Source organism: Oncorhynchus mykiss, chromosome 27 (genome assembly GCF_057628025.1).
Source record: "Oncorhynchus mykiss isolate SJ-2025 chromosome 27, ASM5762802v1, whole genome shotgun sequence".
NCBI classification, from domain to species: Eukaryota; Metazoa; Chordata; class Actinopteri; order Salmoniformes; family Salmonidae; genus Oncorhynchus; species Oncorhynchus mykiss.
Genome location: NC_143048.1, coordinates 40947501 through 40964058, shown reverse-complemented (window position 1 = coordinate 40964058; position 16558 = coordinate 40947501). Strand labels below are relative to the sequence as shown.

At 46.7% G+C, this 16558-nt stretch overlaps 1 protein-coding gene across 1 annotated transcript in view; it reads right to left on the bottom strand.

Moving 5' to 3' along the window:
• The window catches only part of LOC110507223 (ventricular zone-expressed PH domain-containing protein), a 170117-nt gene that overhangs the window by 131304 nt on the left and 22255 nt on the right, over window positions 1–16558 (bottom strand). The window contains 3 exon segments of the mRNA XM_090223997.1: window positions 2317–2491; window positions 11764–11979; window positions 13264–13424. Coding sequence (XP_090080123.1) covers window positions 2317–2491; window positions 11764–11979; window positions 13264–13401 — 529 coding nt within the window. The 5' untranslated portion in view covers window positions 13402–13424.

The window sequence follows — 16558 nt, the reverse complement described above, 5'->3', positions numbered from 1 at the left end:
TTGTGGGTTTTGTTTGTCCACCCGCCTCTTGAGGATTTACCACAAGTTCTCAAAGAGATTATGGTCTGGGGAGTTTCCTGGCCATGGACCCAACATATCGATATTTTGTTCCCCAAGCCACTTAGTTGCCATATGCCATATGGCAAGGTGCTCCACTATGCTGGAAAAGGCATTGTTCGTCACCAAACTGTTCCTGGATGGTTGGGAGAACTTGCTCTCGGAGGATGTGTTGGTACTAGAGGTCGACCGATTAATCGGAATGGCCGATTTCAAGTTTTCATAACAATCGGAAATCGGTATTTTTGGACACCGATTTGGCCCATTTTTTAAAATTGTATTTATTTATTTTTTACCTTTATGTAACTAGGCAAGTCAGTTAAGAACACATTCTTATTTTCAATGACGGCCTAGGAACGGTGGGTTAACTGCCTTGTTCAGGGGCAGAACGACAGATTTTTACCTTGTCAGCTCGGGGATTCAATCTTGCAACCTTACAGTTAACTAGTCCAACGCTCTAACCACCTGCCTCTCATTGCACACCACGAGGAGCCTGCCTGTTACGCGAATGCAGTAAGATGCCAAGGTAAGTTGCTAGCTAGCATTAAACTTATCTTATAAAAAACAATCATTCAATCATAATCACTAGTTAACTACACATGGTTGATGATATTACTAGTTTATCTAGTGTGTCCTGCGTTGCATATAATCGATGCGGTGCGCATTCATGGAAAAAGGACTGTCGTTGCTCCAACATGTACCTAACCATAAACATCAATGCCTTTCTTAAAATCAATACACAGAAGTATATATTTTTAAACCTGCATATTTAGCTAAAAGAAATCCAGGTTAGCAGGCAATATTAACCAGGTGAAATTGTGTCACTTCTCTTGCGTTCATTGCACGCAGAGTCAGGGTAAATGCGATAATAATAAAAGTTTTGTTTTCGAAATGATAGTTTCCGGATTCGACCATATTAATGACCAAAGGCTCGTATTTCTGTGTGTTATAATGTTATAATTAAGTCTATGATTTGATATTTGATAGAGCAGTCTGACTGAGCGATGGTAGGCAGCAGCAGGCAGGCTCGTAAGCAGCAGGCAGGCTCGCAGCTATCTAGCTAGCCATTTCACATCAGTTACACCAGCCTAATCTCGGGAGTTGATAGGCTTGAAGTCATAAACAGCGCAATATACTGTACTGTTACACTGGCAATACTAAAGTGCCTATAAGAACATCCAATAGTCAAAGGTATATGGAATACAAATGGTATAGAGAGAAATAGTGCTATAAATACTATGTTAACTACAACCTAAAACCTCTTACCTTGGAGTATTGAAGTCTCATGTTAAAAGGAACCACCAGCTTTCATATGTTCTCATGTTCTGAGCAAGGAACTAAAACGTTAGCTTTTTTACATGGCACATATTGCACTTTTACTTTCTTCTTCCAAATTGAACATGTTTCATTATTTATTTGAGGCTAACTTGATTTGTATTGATGTATTATATTAAGTTAAAATAAGTGTTCATTCAGTATTGTTGTAATTATCATTATTACAAATACATTTAAAAAATCGTCCGATTAATCGGTATCGGCTTTTGTTTTGGTCCTCCAATAATCGGTATCAGTATCGGCGTTGAAAAGTCATAATCGGTCGGCCTCTAGTTGGTACATTCTTTATTCATGGCTGTGTTCTTAGGCAAAATTGTGAGTGAGCCCACTCCCTTGGCTGAGAAGCAACCCCACACATGAATGGTCTCAGGATGCTTTACTGTCGGCATGACACAAGACTGATGGTAGTGCTCACCTTGTCTTCTCCGGACAAGCTTTTTTCCGGATGCCCCAAACAATCGGAAAGGAGATTCATCAGAGAAAATTACTTTACCCTAGTCCTCAGCAGTCGGCAATATCCCTGCCTGCTAAGCCCTTTTTGTGCAAAGCAATGATGGCACGTGTTTCCTTGCAGGTAACCATGGTTGACAGAGGAAGAACAATGATTCCAAGCACCACCCTCCTTTTGAAGCTTCCAGTCTGTTATTCGAATTCAATCAGCATGACGATGCAGGTAATAGGCTCTGTGTGTGTGTGTGTGTGTGCAAGTGTGCGAGTGTGTGTGTGTGTGTGTGTGTGTGTGTGTGTGTGTGTGTGCGTGCGTGCGTGCGTGTGCGTGCGTGTGCACGGACGTGTGTGTATGTGTCTGTGTGTGCGTGTCCTCCCTCCCAGCACGATGCAGGTATTAGCCTCTGTGTTTGTGTGCGTGTGTGTGCAAGTGTGCGAGTGTGTGTGTGTGTATGTGTCCGTGTGTGTGTGTCCTACCTCCCAGCACGCTGCAGGTGATAGCCTCTGTGTGTTCTGCCAGTAGTTCAGCCTTAGCCATGGCAGCCAGAGAGAGATAACTGGACATGTTTCTACTGAGCTCTCTGTTGCCTCTCTGCAGAAACCTCACTGCCACCGGCACTGCTAGAGCCATCACTGGGGGACGACTGTAGTTCTGTAGGAGAGAGAGACAGGGAGAAGAGAGACAAAGACAGAGATTGTGTGAGAGAGACAGAGATTGTGTGTGTATGTGTGTGAGAGAGAGAGAGAGAGAGAGAGAGAGAGAGAGAGAGAGAGAGAGAGAGAGAGAGAGAGATAGAGAGAGAGAGAATTGAGGCCCAGACAAATTGAGGCTGTTCTGATGGCAAAAGGGGTGGGGGGGGGGGTGCAACTAAATTTTAGGAAGGTGTTCCTAATGTTTGATATACTCAGTGTATATTCACTCATGTACCCAATTATATAATGTGGCCCCGGGTCCCTTTTATAACAGCTCTGGTTTATACCATGCCACAGTGTCGGCATGTAGGTATCACACTCCAATCAATTGGGACATTAGAACCACGGTATCTGAGTAACAATAACAGATCAGAATGTGCTGATCTGAATAATGGACTAGAGTAGACCATAGACGTTCTCACCAGTTACATCACAGATCTCAAAGTGTGTGTGTGTGTGTGTGTGTGTGTGTATGTGTGTGTGTGTGTGTGTGTGTGTCCATCCTATTTAGGGCCTACAGTGATGCACATGGACAATTTAAGGGAACATAATAGAATAGAACAGAATAGATCAGAACAGAACGGAGGATAAACAGATGGCTCTCTTTACATAAAGACTCATTTCTGAGCTCAAGGGGAGAGTGTATGTTTCTCTGCATGTAGACAGTGGTGTCCCAGGGCCTAACTTAACATCCACTAGCGCCCCCAAGGGGATGGTTTGGGAACATTTAGAAGGGCTAGAAATAGGCAAAAGTACTGTCCAACTTTTCTCCTGAAGAACTACATTGTATCCAGACTTTTTAAAATCAGTTGTGTGAGTCAATGCATGAGTCCTATGGTCTGAAGGCGACCAAAACCCGATTTGGTGACCACTGAGCTACTATCTTCTATCGCCATAAGACAAACACTGAAACATACCCAAACAACTATATTATATTCTATCAGAAAACAACTATACTATAAAACACATGGTGTATTACCATTAGAGCTGATGAGCTACAGTACAGTGTTGTTATAAGGGATTAATGCTCACCTCATATTTATGGCTAGAAAAGTGTCATACTTCTGTACTTCCAACAGGTGGCAGTGCAGGCAAGGCTGTCTCACTGCACGTCCAAGAGTCTTACTAAAAACAACAGCACCGTCCTCTCTCTGTTGATATGAGGAACCAACACACACACACACTCACACACACACACACACACACACACAGACGCACAGCCATGCACAGTCCTATTAGAGTGAGTCACTGTAATATCAGGCTGCTCTCAGATTAAAGGAGCTCATCCAGAGACTCAGAGGAGTTCAGCCATCAGACTCAAACTCCAGAACAGACAAGAAGCTCACTAAGGAAGACTAACCATATAAGGTGCTCACTAATGAAGACTAACCAGACAAGGAGCTCACTAATGAAGACTAACCAGACAAGGTGCTCACTAATGAAGACTAAACAGACATGGAGCTCACTAATGAAGACTAACCAGACAAGGAGCTAACTAATGAAGACTAACCAGACATGGAGCTCACTAATGAAGACTAACCAGACAAGGTGCTCACTAATGAAGACTAACCAGACATGGAGCTCACTAATGAAGACTAACCAGACATGGAGCTCACTAATGAAGACTAACCAGACAAGGAGCTCACTGATGAAGACTAACCAGACAAGGTGCTCACTAATGAAGACTAACCAGACATGGAGCTCACTAATGAAGACTAACCAGACAAGGAGCTTGTTAAATCATCACCCGTTTGGCGAAGTAGGCTGTGATTCGATGAGAAATTAACAGGCACCTCATCAATTATATGCAACGCAGGACAAGCTAGATAAACTAGTAATAACATAAACCATGTGTAGTTAACGAGTGATTATGTTAAGATTGATTGTTAATTATAAGATATGTTTAATGCTAGCTAGCAACTTAACTTGGCTTCTTGCTGCACTCGCGTAATAGGTAGTCAGCCTGCCACGCAGTCTCCTCGTGGAGTGCAATGTAATCGGCCATGTAATCAACCATGGTGTCAAAAATGACGATCACCTATTGTTATGAAAACTTGAAATCGTCCCTAATTAATCAGCCATTCCGATTAATCGGTCGACCACTACTGTGCACCACAAGAACGTCCCTACCGAACTCATAACACATACCTGGACATGTCCCTACTGCCATGATAACACATACCTGGAAGTGTCCCTACCACCATGATAACACATACCTGGAAGTGTCCCTACCACCATGATAACACATACCTGGAAGTGTCCCTACCACCATGATAACACATACCTGGAAGTGTCCCTAACACCATGATAACACATACCTGGAAGTGTCCCTAACACCATGATAACACATACCTGGAAGTGTCCCTAACACCATGATAACACATACCTGGAAGTGTCCCTACCACCATGATAACACATACCTGGAAGTGTCCCTACCGCCATGATAACACATACCTGGAAGTGTCCCTACCGCCATGATAACACATACGTGGAAGTGTCCCTACCACCATGATAACACATACCTGGAAGTGTCCCTACCGCCATGATAACACATACCTGGAAGTGTCCCTACCGCCATGATAACACATACCTGGAAGTGTCCCTACCGCCATGATAACACATACCTGGACATGTCCCTACCGCCATGATAACACATACCTGGAAGTGTCCCTAACACCATGATAACACATACCTGGAAGTGTCCCTACCACCATGATAACACATACCTGGAAGTGTCCCTACCGCCATGATAACACATATGTGGAAGTGTCCCTACCACCATGATAACACATACCTGGAAGTGTCCCTACCACCACAATAACACATACCTGGAAGTGTCCCTACTGCCATGATAACACATACCTGGAAGTGTCCCTACCGCCATGATAACACATACCTGGAAGTGTCCCTACCGCCACAATAACACATACCTGGAAGTGTCCCTACCGCCATGATAACACATACCTGGATGTGTCCCTACCGCCATGATAACACATACCTGGAAGTGTCCCTACCACCATGATAACACATACCTGGAAGTGTCCCTACCGCCATGATAACACATACCTGGAAGTGTCCCTACCGCCATGATAACACATACCTGGAAGTGTCCCTACCACCATGATAACACATACCTGGAAGTGTCCCTACCACCATGATAACACATACCTGGACATGCACAGTATGCGATTGTACTGTACGTAGGCATGTACATGTACAGATGAGCAGGTAGGTGTGATGTTATGTATGCTGCCTGTGTGTCTGTAGCCTATAGCTGCTGTGTTGTAAATCATGTGACATGTACAGGTATGTGAAGGCAGGTGTGCCGATACAGGTTATGTCTCAGGAATGTGAGGATACACACTTTACAGAACCAGTCAAAGGTTTGGACACACCTACTAATTTCAAGGGTTTTTCTTTATTTTGACTGTTGTCTACATTGTAGAATAATAGTGAAGACATAAAAACTATGAAATAACAGATGTATTAACCAAAATTAGTGTTAAATATTCTTATATTTTAGATTCTTCAAAGTAGTCACCCTTTGCCTTGATGACAGCTTTGCACACGCTTGGCATTCTCTCAACCAGCTTCACCTGGAATGCTTTTCCAAAAGTCTTGAAGGAGTTCCTACATGTGCTGAGCACTTGTTGTGTCAGGTGCGTGAATGAGGACCCAAAAGCGAATTAACAAACATAGTTTCTTTAATGATGAACACACGTGGGCTCAGATGGACAGGTAGATTCCGACAGGACAGGACAAGGTTGCAGCAAACACGATGATAGTCTGGTTCAGGCATGAGACACACAAACAAGAATCCGACAAAGACAGGAGCAGAAACAGAGAGAGATATAGGGACCTAATCAGAGGGAAAAAGGGAACAGGTGGGAAAAGGGGTGAATGAGGTAGTCAGAGAAGACAAGGAACAGCTGGGGGAAAGAGGGACAGAAACGGTAACCTAGTACGACCAGCAGAGGGAGACAGGGTGAAAGGAAAGGACAGAAACAAGACACAACATGACAGTACCCCCCCACTCACCGAGCGCCTCCTGGCGCACTCGAGGAGGAAACCTGGCGGCAACGGAGGAAATCCTCGATCAGCGCACGGTCCAGCACGTCCCGAGAGGGAACCCAACTCCTCTCCTCAGGACCGTACCCCTCCCAATCTACGAGGTACTGGTGACCACGGCCCCGAGGACGCATGTCCAAAATCCTACGGACCCTGTAGATGGGTGCGCCCTCGACAAGGATGGGGGGGGGGGGGGGGAAGACGAGCGGGGGCGCGAAGAACGGGCTTAATACAGGAGACATGGAAGACCGGGTGGACGCGACGAAGGTATCGCGGAAGAAGAAGTCGAACTGCGACAGGATTAATGACCCGAGAAATACGGAACGGACCAATGAACCGCGGGGTCAACTTGCGAGAAGCCGTCTTAAGGGGAAGGTTCTGAGTGGAGAGCCAAACTCTCTGACCGCGACAATATCTAGGACTCGAGTTGTGGGCGTATTCTGCCCAGGGGAGCTGTTCTGACCAAGACGCAGGGTTGCGAAAAGAAAGACTGCGTAAGATGCGACCAATAGTCTGATTGGCCCGTTCTGCTTGACCGTTAGACTGGGGGTGAAAGCCGGAAGAGAGACTGACGGAAGCCCCAATCAAACGGCAAAACTCCCTCCAAAATTGAGACGTGAATTGCGGACCTCTGTCCGAAACGACGTCTGACGGAAGGCCATGAATTCTGAAAACATTCTCGATGATGATTTGTGCCGTCTCTTTAGCAGAAGGAAGCTTAGCAAGGGGAATGAAATGAGCCGCCTTAGAGAACCTATCGACAACCGTAAGAATAACAGTCTTCCCCGCTGACGAAGGCAGTCCGGTGACAAAATCTAAGGCGATGTGAGACCACGGTCGAGAGGGAATGGGAAGCGGCCTGAGACGGCCGGCAGGAGGGGAGTTACCGGACTTAGTCTGCGCGCAGACCGAACAAGCAGCCACGAAACGACGCGTGTCATGCTCCCGGGTGGGCCACCAAAAACGCTGGCGAATGGAAGCAAGCGTACCCCGAACGCCAGGGTGGCCGGCTAACTTGGCAGAGTGAGCCCACTGAAGAACGGCCAGACGAGTAGGAACGGGAACGAAAAGAAGGTTCCTAGGACAAGCGCGCGGCGACGGAGTGTGAGTGAGCGCTTGCTTTACCTGCCTCTCAATTCCCAGACAGTCAACCCGACAACACGCCCCTCAGGGAGAATCCCCTCGGGGTCAGTGGAGGCTACTGAAGAACTGAAGAGACGAGATAAAGCATCAGGCTTGGTGTTCTTAGAGCCCGGACGATAAGAAATCACGAACTCGAAACGAGCGAAAAACAGCGCCCAACGCGCCTGACGCGCATTCATCCAGAACGGATGTACTCAAGGTTCCTATGGTCAGTCCAAACGACAAAAGGAACGGTCGCCCCCTCCAACCACTGTCGCCATTCGCCTAGGGCTAACCGGATGGCGAGCAGTTCGCGGTTTCCCACATCATAGTTACGTTCCGACGGCGACAGGCGATGAGAAAAATACGCGCATGGGTGGACCTTGTCGTCAGAGAGGGAGCGCTGAGAAAGAATGGCTCCCACGCCCACCTCTGACGCGTCAACCTCGACAACGAACTGTCTAGAGACGTCAGGTGTAACAAGGATAGGAGCGGATGTAAAACGATTCTTGAGGAGATCAAAAGCTCCCTGGGCGGAAACGGACCACTTAAAGCACGTCTTGACAGAAGTAAGGGCTGTGAGAGGAGCTGCCACCTGACCGAAATTACGGATGAAACGACGATAGAAGTTCGCGAAGCCGAGAAAGCGCTGCAGCTCGACGCGTGACTTAGGGACGGGCCAATCAATGACAGCTTGGACCTTAGCGGGATCCATCTTAATGCCTTCAGCGGAAATAACAGAACCGAGAAATGTGACGGAGGAGGCATGAAAAGTGCACTTCTCAGCCTTCACAAAAAGACAATTCTCTAAAAGGCGCTGGAGGACACGTCGAACGTGCTGAACATGAATCTGGAGTGACGGTGAAAAAATCAGGATATCGTCAAGGTAAACGAAAACAAAGATGTTCAGCATGTCTCTCAGGACATCATTGACTAATGCCTGAAAGACAGCTGGAGCGTTAGCGAGGCCGAAAGGAAGAACCCGGTATTCAAAGTGCCCTAACGGAGTGTTAAACGCCGTCTTCCACTCGTCCCCCTCCCTGATGCGCACGAGATGGTAAGCGTTACGAAGGTCCAACTTAGTGAAAAACCTGGCTCCCTGCAGGATCTCGAAGGCTGAAGACATAAGAGGAAGCGGATAACGATTCTTCACTGTTATGTCATTCAGCCCTCGATAATCTATGCAGGGGCGCAGAGACCCGTCCTTCTTCTTGACAAAAAAAAACCCCGCTCCGGCGGGAGAGGAGGAGGGGACTATGGTACCGGCGTCAAGAGCTACAGACAAATAATCTTCGAGAGCCTTACGTTCGGGAGCCGACAGAGAGTATAGTCTACCCCGGGGGGGAGTGGTTCCCGGAAGGAGATCAATACTACAATCATACGACCGGTGTGGAGGAAGAGAGGTGGCCCTGGACCGACTGAACACCGTGCGCAGATCGTGATATTCCTCCGGCACCCCTGTCAAATCACCAGGCTCCTCCTGTGAAGAAGAGACAGAGGAAACAGGAGGGATAGCAGACATTAAACATTTCACATGACAAGAGACGTTCCAGGAGAGGATAGAATTACTAGACCAATTAATGGAAGGATTATGACAAACTAGCCAGGGATGGCCCAAAACAACAGGTGTAAAAGGTGAACGAAAAATTTAAAAAGAAATGGTTTCGCTATGATTACCAGAAACAGTGAGGGTTAAAGGTAGCGTCTCACGCTGAATCCTGGGGAGAGGACTACCATCCAGGGCGAACAAGGCCGTGGGCTCCCTTAACTGTCTGAGAGGAATGTCATGTTCCCGAGCCCAGGTCTCGTCCATAAAACAGCCCTCCGCCCCAGAGTCTATTAAGGCACTGCAGGAAGCTGACGAACCGACAAGGTAGTGCAGGATCTTGAAGGAGAGACAGGAGTAGTAGCGCTCACCAGTAGCCCTCCGCTTACTGATGAGCTCTGGCTTTTACTGGACATGAAGTGACAAAATGACCAGCAGAACCGCAATAGAGACAGAGGCGGTTGGTGATTCTCCGTTCCCTCTCCTTAGTCGAGATGCGGATACCTCCCAGCTGCATAGGCTCAGCTCCCGAGCCGGCAGAGGAAGATGGTAGTGATGCGGAGAGGGGGGCAACGGAGAACGCGAGCTCCTTTCCACGAGCTCGGTGACGAAGATCAACCCGTCGCTCAATGCGAATAGCGAGTTCAATCAAGGAATCCACGCTGGAAGGAACCTCCCGGGAGAGAATCTCATCCTTTACCTCTGCGCGGAGACCCTCCAGAAAACGAGCGAGCAAAGCCGGCTCGTTCCAGCCACTGGAGGCAGCAAGAGTGCGAAACTCAATAGAGTAGTCTGTTATGGATCGATTACCTTGACATAGGGAAGACAGGGCCCTGGAAGCCTCCTCCCCAAAAACAGATCGATCAAAAACCCGTATCATCTCCTCCTTAAAGTCCTGATACTGGTTAGTACACTCAGCCCTTGCCTCCCAGATTGCCGTGCCCCACTCACGAGCCCGTCCAGTAAGGAGAGATATGACGTAGGCGACACGAGCAGTGCTCCTGGCGTAAGTGTTGGGCTGGAGAGAAAACACAATATCACACTGGGTGAGGAACGAGCGGCATTCAGTGGGCTCCCCAGAGTAACACGGCGGGTTATTGATTCTGGGCTCCGGAGATTCGAAAGCCCTGGAAGTGGCCGGTGGATCGAGGCGGAGATGGTGAACCTGTTCTGTGAGGTTGGAGACTTGGGTGGCCAGGGTCTCAACGGCATGTCGAGCAGCAGACAATTCCTGCTCGTGTCTGCCTAGCATCGCTCCCTGGATCTCGACGGCTGAGTGGAGAGGATCCGAAGTCGCTGGGTCCATTCTTGGTCGGATTCTTCTGTCAGGTGCGTGAATGAGGACCCAAAAGCGAATTAACAAACAGAGTTTCTTTAATGATGAACACACGTGGGCTCAGATGGACAGGTAGATTCCGACAGGACAGGACAAGGTTGCAGCAAACACGATGATAGTCTGGTTCAGGCATGAGACACACAAACAAGAATCCGACAAAGACAGGAGCAGAAACAGAGAGAGATATAGGGACCTAATCAGAGGGAAAAAGGGAACAGGTGGGAAAAGGGGTGAATGAGGTAGTCAGAGAAGACAAGGAACAGCTGGGGGAAAGAGGGACAGAAACGGTAACCTAGTACGACCAGCAGAGGGAGACAGGGTGAAAGGAAAGGACAGAAACAAGACACAACATGACATGTTGGTTGCTTTTCCTTCACTCTGCAGTCCAACTCACCCCAAATCATCTCAATTGGGTTGAGGTTGGGTGATTGTGGAGGCCAAATGATCTGATGCAGCACTCCATCACTCTCCTTCTTGGTCAAATAGCACTTACACAGCCTGGAGGTGTGTTGGGTCATTGTCCTGTTGAAAAACAAATCATAGTCCCACTAAGCACAAACCCTGTGGGATGGCATATTGGCACACTTAACCAGCATGGCTACTACAGCATTCTGCAGCGATACGCCATCCCATCTGGTTCGCGCTTAGTGGGACATCATTTGTTTTTCAACAGGACAATGACCCAACTCACCTCCTGGATGTGTAAGGGCTATTTGACCAACAAGAAGAGTGATGGAGTGCTGCATCAGATGACCTGGCCTCCACAATCACCCAACCTCAACCCAAATGAGCTGGTTTGGGATGAGCTGCACCGCAGTGTGAAGGAAAAGCAGCAAACAAGTGCTCAGCATATGTGGGAACTCCTTCAAGGCGGTTGAAAAAGCATTTCAGGTTTAGCTGGTGACACAGCCTGGGAAAATGTAGTTACACCTCAAGCACTGTGATGCAGTGCCTTAGACCTCTGCGCCACTCAGGATCCCTGGATATATTTGGATGCATGTGTGCCCAGACCTGTCCGATCTTGATACAGGGGTATTCTGTGTGTGTGTGTGTGTGTGTGTGTGTGTGTGTGTGTGTGTGTGTGTGTGTGTGTGTGTGTGTGTGTGTGTGTGTGTGTGTGTGTGTGTGTGTGTGTGTGTGTGTGTGTGGTGTAGTGTACCTGCAGAATACAGCTGGTGATGTCAGAGGCTATCTTGGCATGGGGTGTGTCTTCGTCTTTACCCTGGGGGGTGAGGTTGTGTTCCAGACAGGACTCCCACAGACCCACCAGTGCCCCCCCATGGCGCTCGATGGACCGTGTCTCCCTGATTGCTGTGGTGATACGCGTGATGCAGATCTCCACCACAGCCTGGTCATTGTCATTGGTCAGGTAGTCCTGCAGTCAGCAAATCCGAGGGGAGACAAGTACAGATCAGCCAAACATGATCAAGGAACAATGAGGAAAGAGCATGCTTGTTTTTAATATAGTTTCAAATGCAGTCAACCTGAAAGCTATCTAACACATGTTGGGTACTAACTTCTAAACTTGAAATATGAAATATCCTCGTTCATGTTATAATATTAGAACCGAGGGTATGGAAATCTACTGAGTGAGAGAGGGGGATGCAGGAAGTTCACATTCTGTCAGAACATGTTATTGTTACACATCAGGTATCCTACGGTGAGGAGAAGGGCTAACATCTGGTACAAGTCAACAGGACAGCCGTGAGTTGGGGGTGAGTGAGGAATTTGGGCCGAGGTCATCTCAGATGAAGTGAGAAAGAACAGGCATCGCTAAAATCTTGTCTCGCAACAGAGATGTGTTGGCTATCCAGATGTGTAAGGAGGAGACTCGGCATGGCAGGAAGGTATACATATATGGGTTTGTGTAAACATGTCTTTGTCTTATGCAGCTGTGAGACCCAGTAGGTGAATAAACTTGGTTTGAGCTTCACTAGTCGCCTGTGAGTTTTACTCTATTTAGGAATCTAACATACAGACCCAAGCCTCAAGGCTGCCATACCTTTTGGTGTTAGCTTTCCCTTGACACTCAAATTATCAAAGGAAAAATACTCTTGACTTTTTCCATGTTGAGGTGGAAATGTTCAGACATTCAAACTATGGCCCCATCTAGACAGTGTCTGAATAAGCTGTTGGGTTAGATTGATGATGACTGAGAGACTGACTGTGTTGGATGGGAAATGAGGACATGTGGGCCCTGGAGTGATGAGAATCGTATCATATCTGTTATCCCAGGGAACAGTCCCAAGAGACACACCTGCCATAAGCTGCTATCCCAATGGGAGTGTGCAGTCAGCATGGAAATGACAGGTGTGTTTGGTGAGGTGATGCCATGTCTGCGTGCGTGCGTGTGTGTGTGTGTGTGTGTGTGTGTGTGTGTGTGTGTGTGTGTGTGTGTGTGTGTGTGTGTGTGTGTGTGTGTCTGAACGTGGCTTTGCATGTGTGCATGTTTGTGTGCTTGCATAGGAAACTCACAGGAGAGCAATAGGTAGCTTGGACCTCTAGTGATTCAAAGAGACAGTCATCTATTTGTGTGTGCATGGATGCGTGTGTATGGGTGCATGCGTGTGTGTGTGTGTGTGTGTGTGTGTGTGTGTGTGTGTGTGTGTGTGTGTGTGTGTGTGTGTGTGTGTGTGCGTGCGTGTGCTTGTGTACTCACAGGGGAGCAGGAGATAGCCTTGATTTCCTCCAGGGCCTGTGAGAGACAGTCCTCTATCTCAGAGTCCTCCAGGGAGAAGAGGTCTCCAGCCCGGGACAGGTCCCTCTTGCCCAGCACCAGGCCTAACAGCTGATGCATGGTGTCTGCTACACATCAGACTCCTGAGAGAGAAAGAGAGGGAGAGAGAGAGAGAAGCAAAGAAAGAAAGAAAGAAAGAAAGAAAGGGGTTCTTAATAATGAGTTATCAGCGTCTCCTGTTTTAATATGTAGAGTGTAGGAGAGAGAGAGCCTTGTAGGCATAATCCTCTCCTCTGTAGTTCCACAGGTGTGGTTAATGAAGTTAATCTGTGACCAGTGTATCTCCCCACCACACTAATATGTGACACTTTAGGGAGCGCTCCACCGACACTGCCTGACAAGGACAAACACCACCACATATCAGCACAGCAGAGGAGACGGCTGCATGAATGAATGTGTGGGAGGCTCCCAGGAGCGGTGAGTTTGCTCATTTAAAAGGGTAACCATTTACCCCCCTCACCTGAGCTCCTCCGGCCCTCTCTGGAAATATTAACACTCAGAGAGGTACAAAGGGGGGTAACCACATTCAGCTGTACTGTACACACATGGGTCAGGGACGATTGATTATTGATTATTCTGACTGTGTGTTATCAGACACGGACGCAAGAACACACACAAACAGTAATATACACTGAACAAAATGATAAACACAACATGTAAAGTGTTGGTCCATGTTTCATGAGCTGAAATAAAAGATCCCAGAAATGTTCCATAAGCACAAAAAGCTCATTTCACTCCTTATTAGTGAGCATTTCTCCTTTGCCAAGATAACCCATCCACCTGACAGGTGTGGCATATCAAGAAGCTGATTAAACAGCATGATCATTACACAGGTGCACCTTTTGCTGGGGACAATAAAAGGCCACTCTAAAATGTGCCGTTTTGTCACACAACACAATGCCACAGAAGTTTTGAGGGAGCGTGCAATTGATGTTCTGACTGCAGGAATGTCCAACAAAGCTGTTTCCAGATAATTTAATGTTAATTTCTCTACCATAAACCAATGCAATTTTAGAGAATTTGGCAGCTGGCCTCACAACCGCAGACCACGCCAGCCCAGGACCTCCACATCCGGTTTCTTCACCTGCGGGATTGTCAGGGGGGTTGCTAAGGAGAATTTATGTCTGTAATAAAGCCCTTTTATGGGGATAAACTGACTCTACAGTGAGTGGGCCTGGCTCCCAAGTGGTCGGGCCTATGCCCTCCCATGGCTGCGCCCCTGCCCAGTCATGTGAAATCCATCGATTAGGGTCTAATTAATTTATTTTCATTGATTGATTTCCTTATATGAACTATAACTCAGCAAAATCTTAGAAATTGTTGCATGCTGCGTTTCGATTTTTGTTCAGTATAAATTACTTTTTTGACGCAATTTCTGAAATCCTCTGTTGAGTGTTTTACTACGTTGAAGAGCTAATGTGGAGGAGACTACAGTTCACTATCAAACCCAATACCTGCCCACAGAGTCCATGGCAACACATCGTCGGGATACGGAGGCGGGAATGCTCATTGGCCAATGCCAGTTCTGAATCCAAACAACCACACAGCCATCAACACAGAGGGATGGGTTGGCTTTATCTCTCCTGGCAGTAAGGCTGGATACAACTTGATAGGGAACAATCACTATAGGTTTCAAATGAGATATTTCACTGTGACACTGACACCATTAGAGTACCATTAATCAAAGTGTCTTTTATCACCTGTGACGACAGTAGGTGTGTGGAAAGGGGAGAGAGAGAGAGAATTAACAAAAAAACAGAGCAAACTGGAATGCTATTTGGACCTAAACACAGTACACACTGGCAGAATCCCTGGCCACTGTGACTGACCCAAAATTAAGGAAAGCTTTGAATATGTACAGACTCAGTGAGCATAGCCTTGCTATTGAGAGAGGCCAGCATAGGCAGACCTGGCTCTCAAGGGAAGACAGGCTATGTGCACACTGCCCACAAAATGAGGTGGAAACTGAACTGCACTTCCTAACCTCCTGCCCAATGTATGACCATATTAGAGACTCATATTTCCCTCAGATTACACAGACCCCAAAATAATTTGAAAACAAATCAAATTTTGATTAACTCCCAAAAGGGTGAAATACCACAGTGTGCCATCACAGCAGCAACATTTGTGACCTGTTGCCACAAGAAAAGGGCAACTAAGGAAGAACTAACAACATTGTATACTACCGGTCAAAAGTTTTAGAACACCTACTCATTCAATGATTTTTCTTTATTTTGACTAATTTCTACATTGAGAATCTCAAATATAAAATGTATTTTTATTTGTTTAACACTTTTTTGGTTACTACATGATTCCATATGTGTTATTTCATAGTTGTGATGTCTTCACTATTATTCTACAATGTACAAAATAGTAAAATAAAGAAAAACCTTGAATGAGTAGGTGTTCTATAACTTTTGACCGGTAGTGTAAATACAAACCATATTTACGTTGATTCATTTTCCCTTTTGTATTACAACACATTGTTACAACACTGTACATAGCCATAATATGACATTTGAAATGTCTCTTTCTTTTGAGACTTTTGTGAGTGTAATGTTTACTGCTCATTTCTGATTGTTTATATCACTTTTGTTTATTATGTATTTCACTTGCGTTGGCAAGATTCCCATGCCAATAAAGCCCTTGGAATTGAATTGAAAATTGAGAGAGAGAGAAAGAGAGAGAGAGAGAGAGAGAGAGAGAGAGAGAGAGAGAGAGAGAGAGAGAGAGGAGAGAGGAGAGCGAGAGAGAGAGAGAGAGAGAGAGAGAGAGAGAGAGAGAGAGAGGTGGATAGTATTTCAGTGTCCTGAATTCCTGGTGTAACCTGCAGACCCCTCACACACTGAGCTTCCATTATTCCACCTGAATGCCTTCTGTCTGCACTAGGTCCACTCACACTCACACACACAGACACAGACACACACACACACACACAGTGTGAGCAGTGTGACTGAAATAGTTCTGACAGTTCTGCCAGCAGCTTCTGCCTCTGATCTCCTAACTCTGCTTTAGTTTGGGAATTAAGTCCCAGAATCACACACAGCCCCAGACTATAACACAAAGCCCAAGACTATAACACACAGCCCCAAACCATAACACACAGTCCCAGACTATAACACACAGCCCCAGACTATAACACACAGCCCCAGACTATAACACAAAGCCCAAGACTATAACACACAGCCCCAAACCATAACACACAGTCCCAGACTAT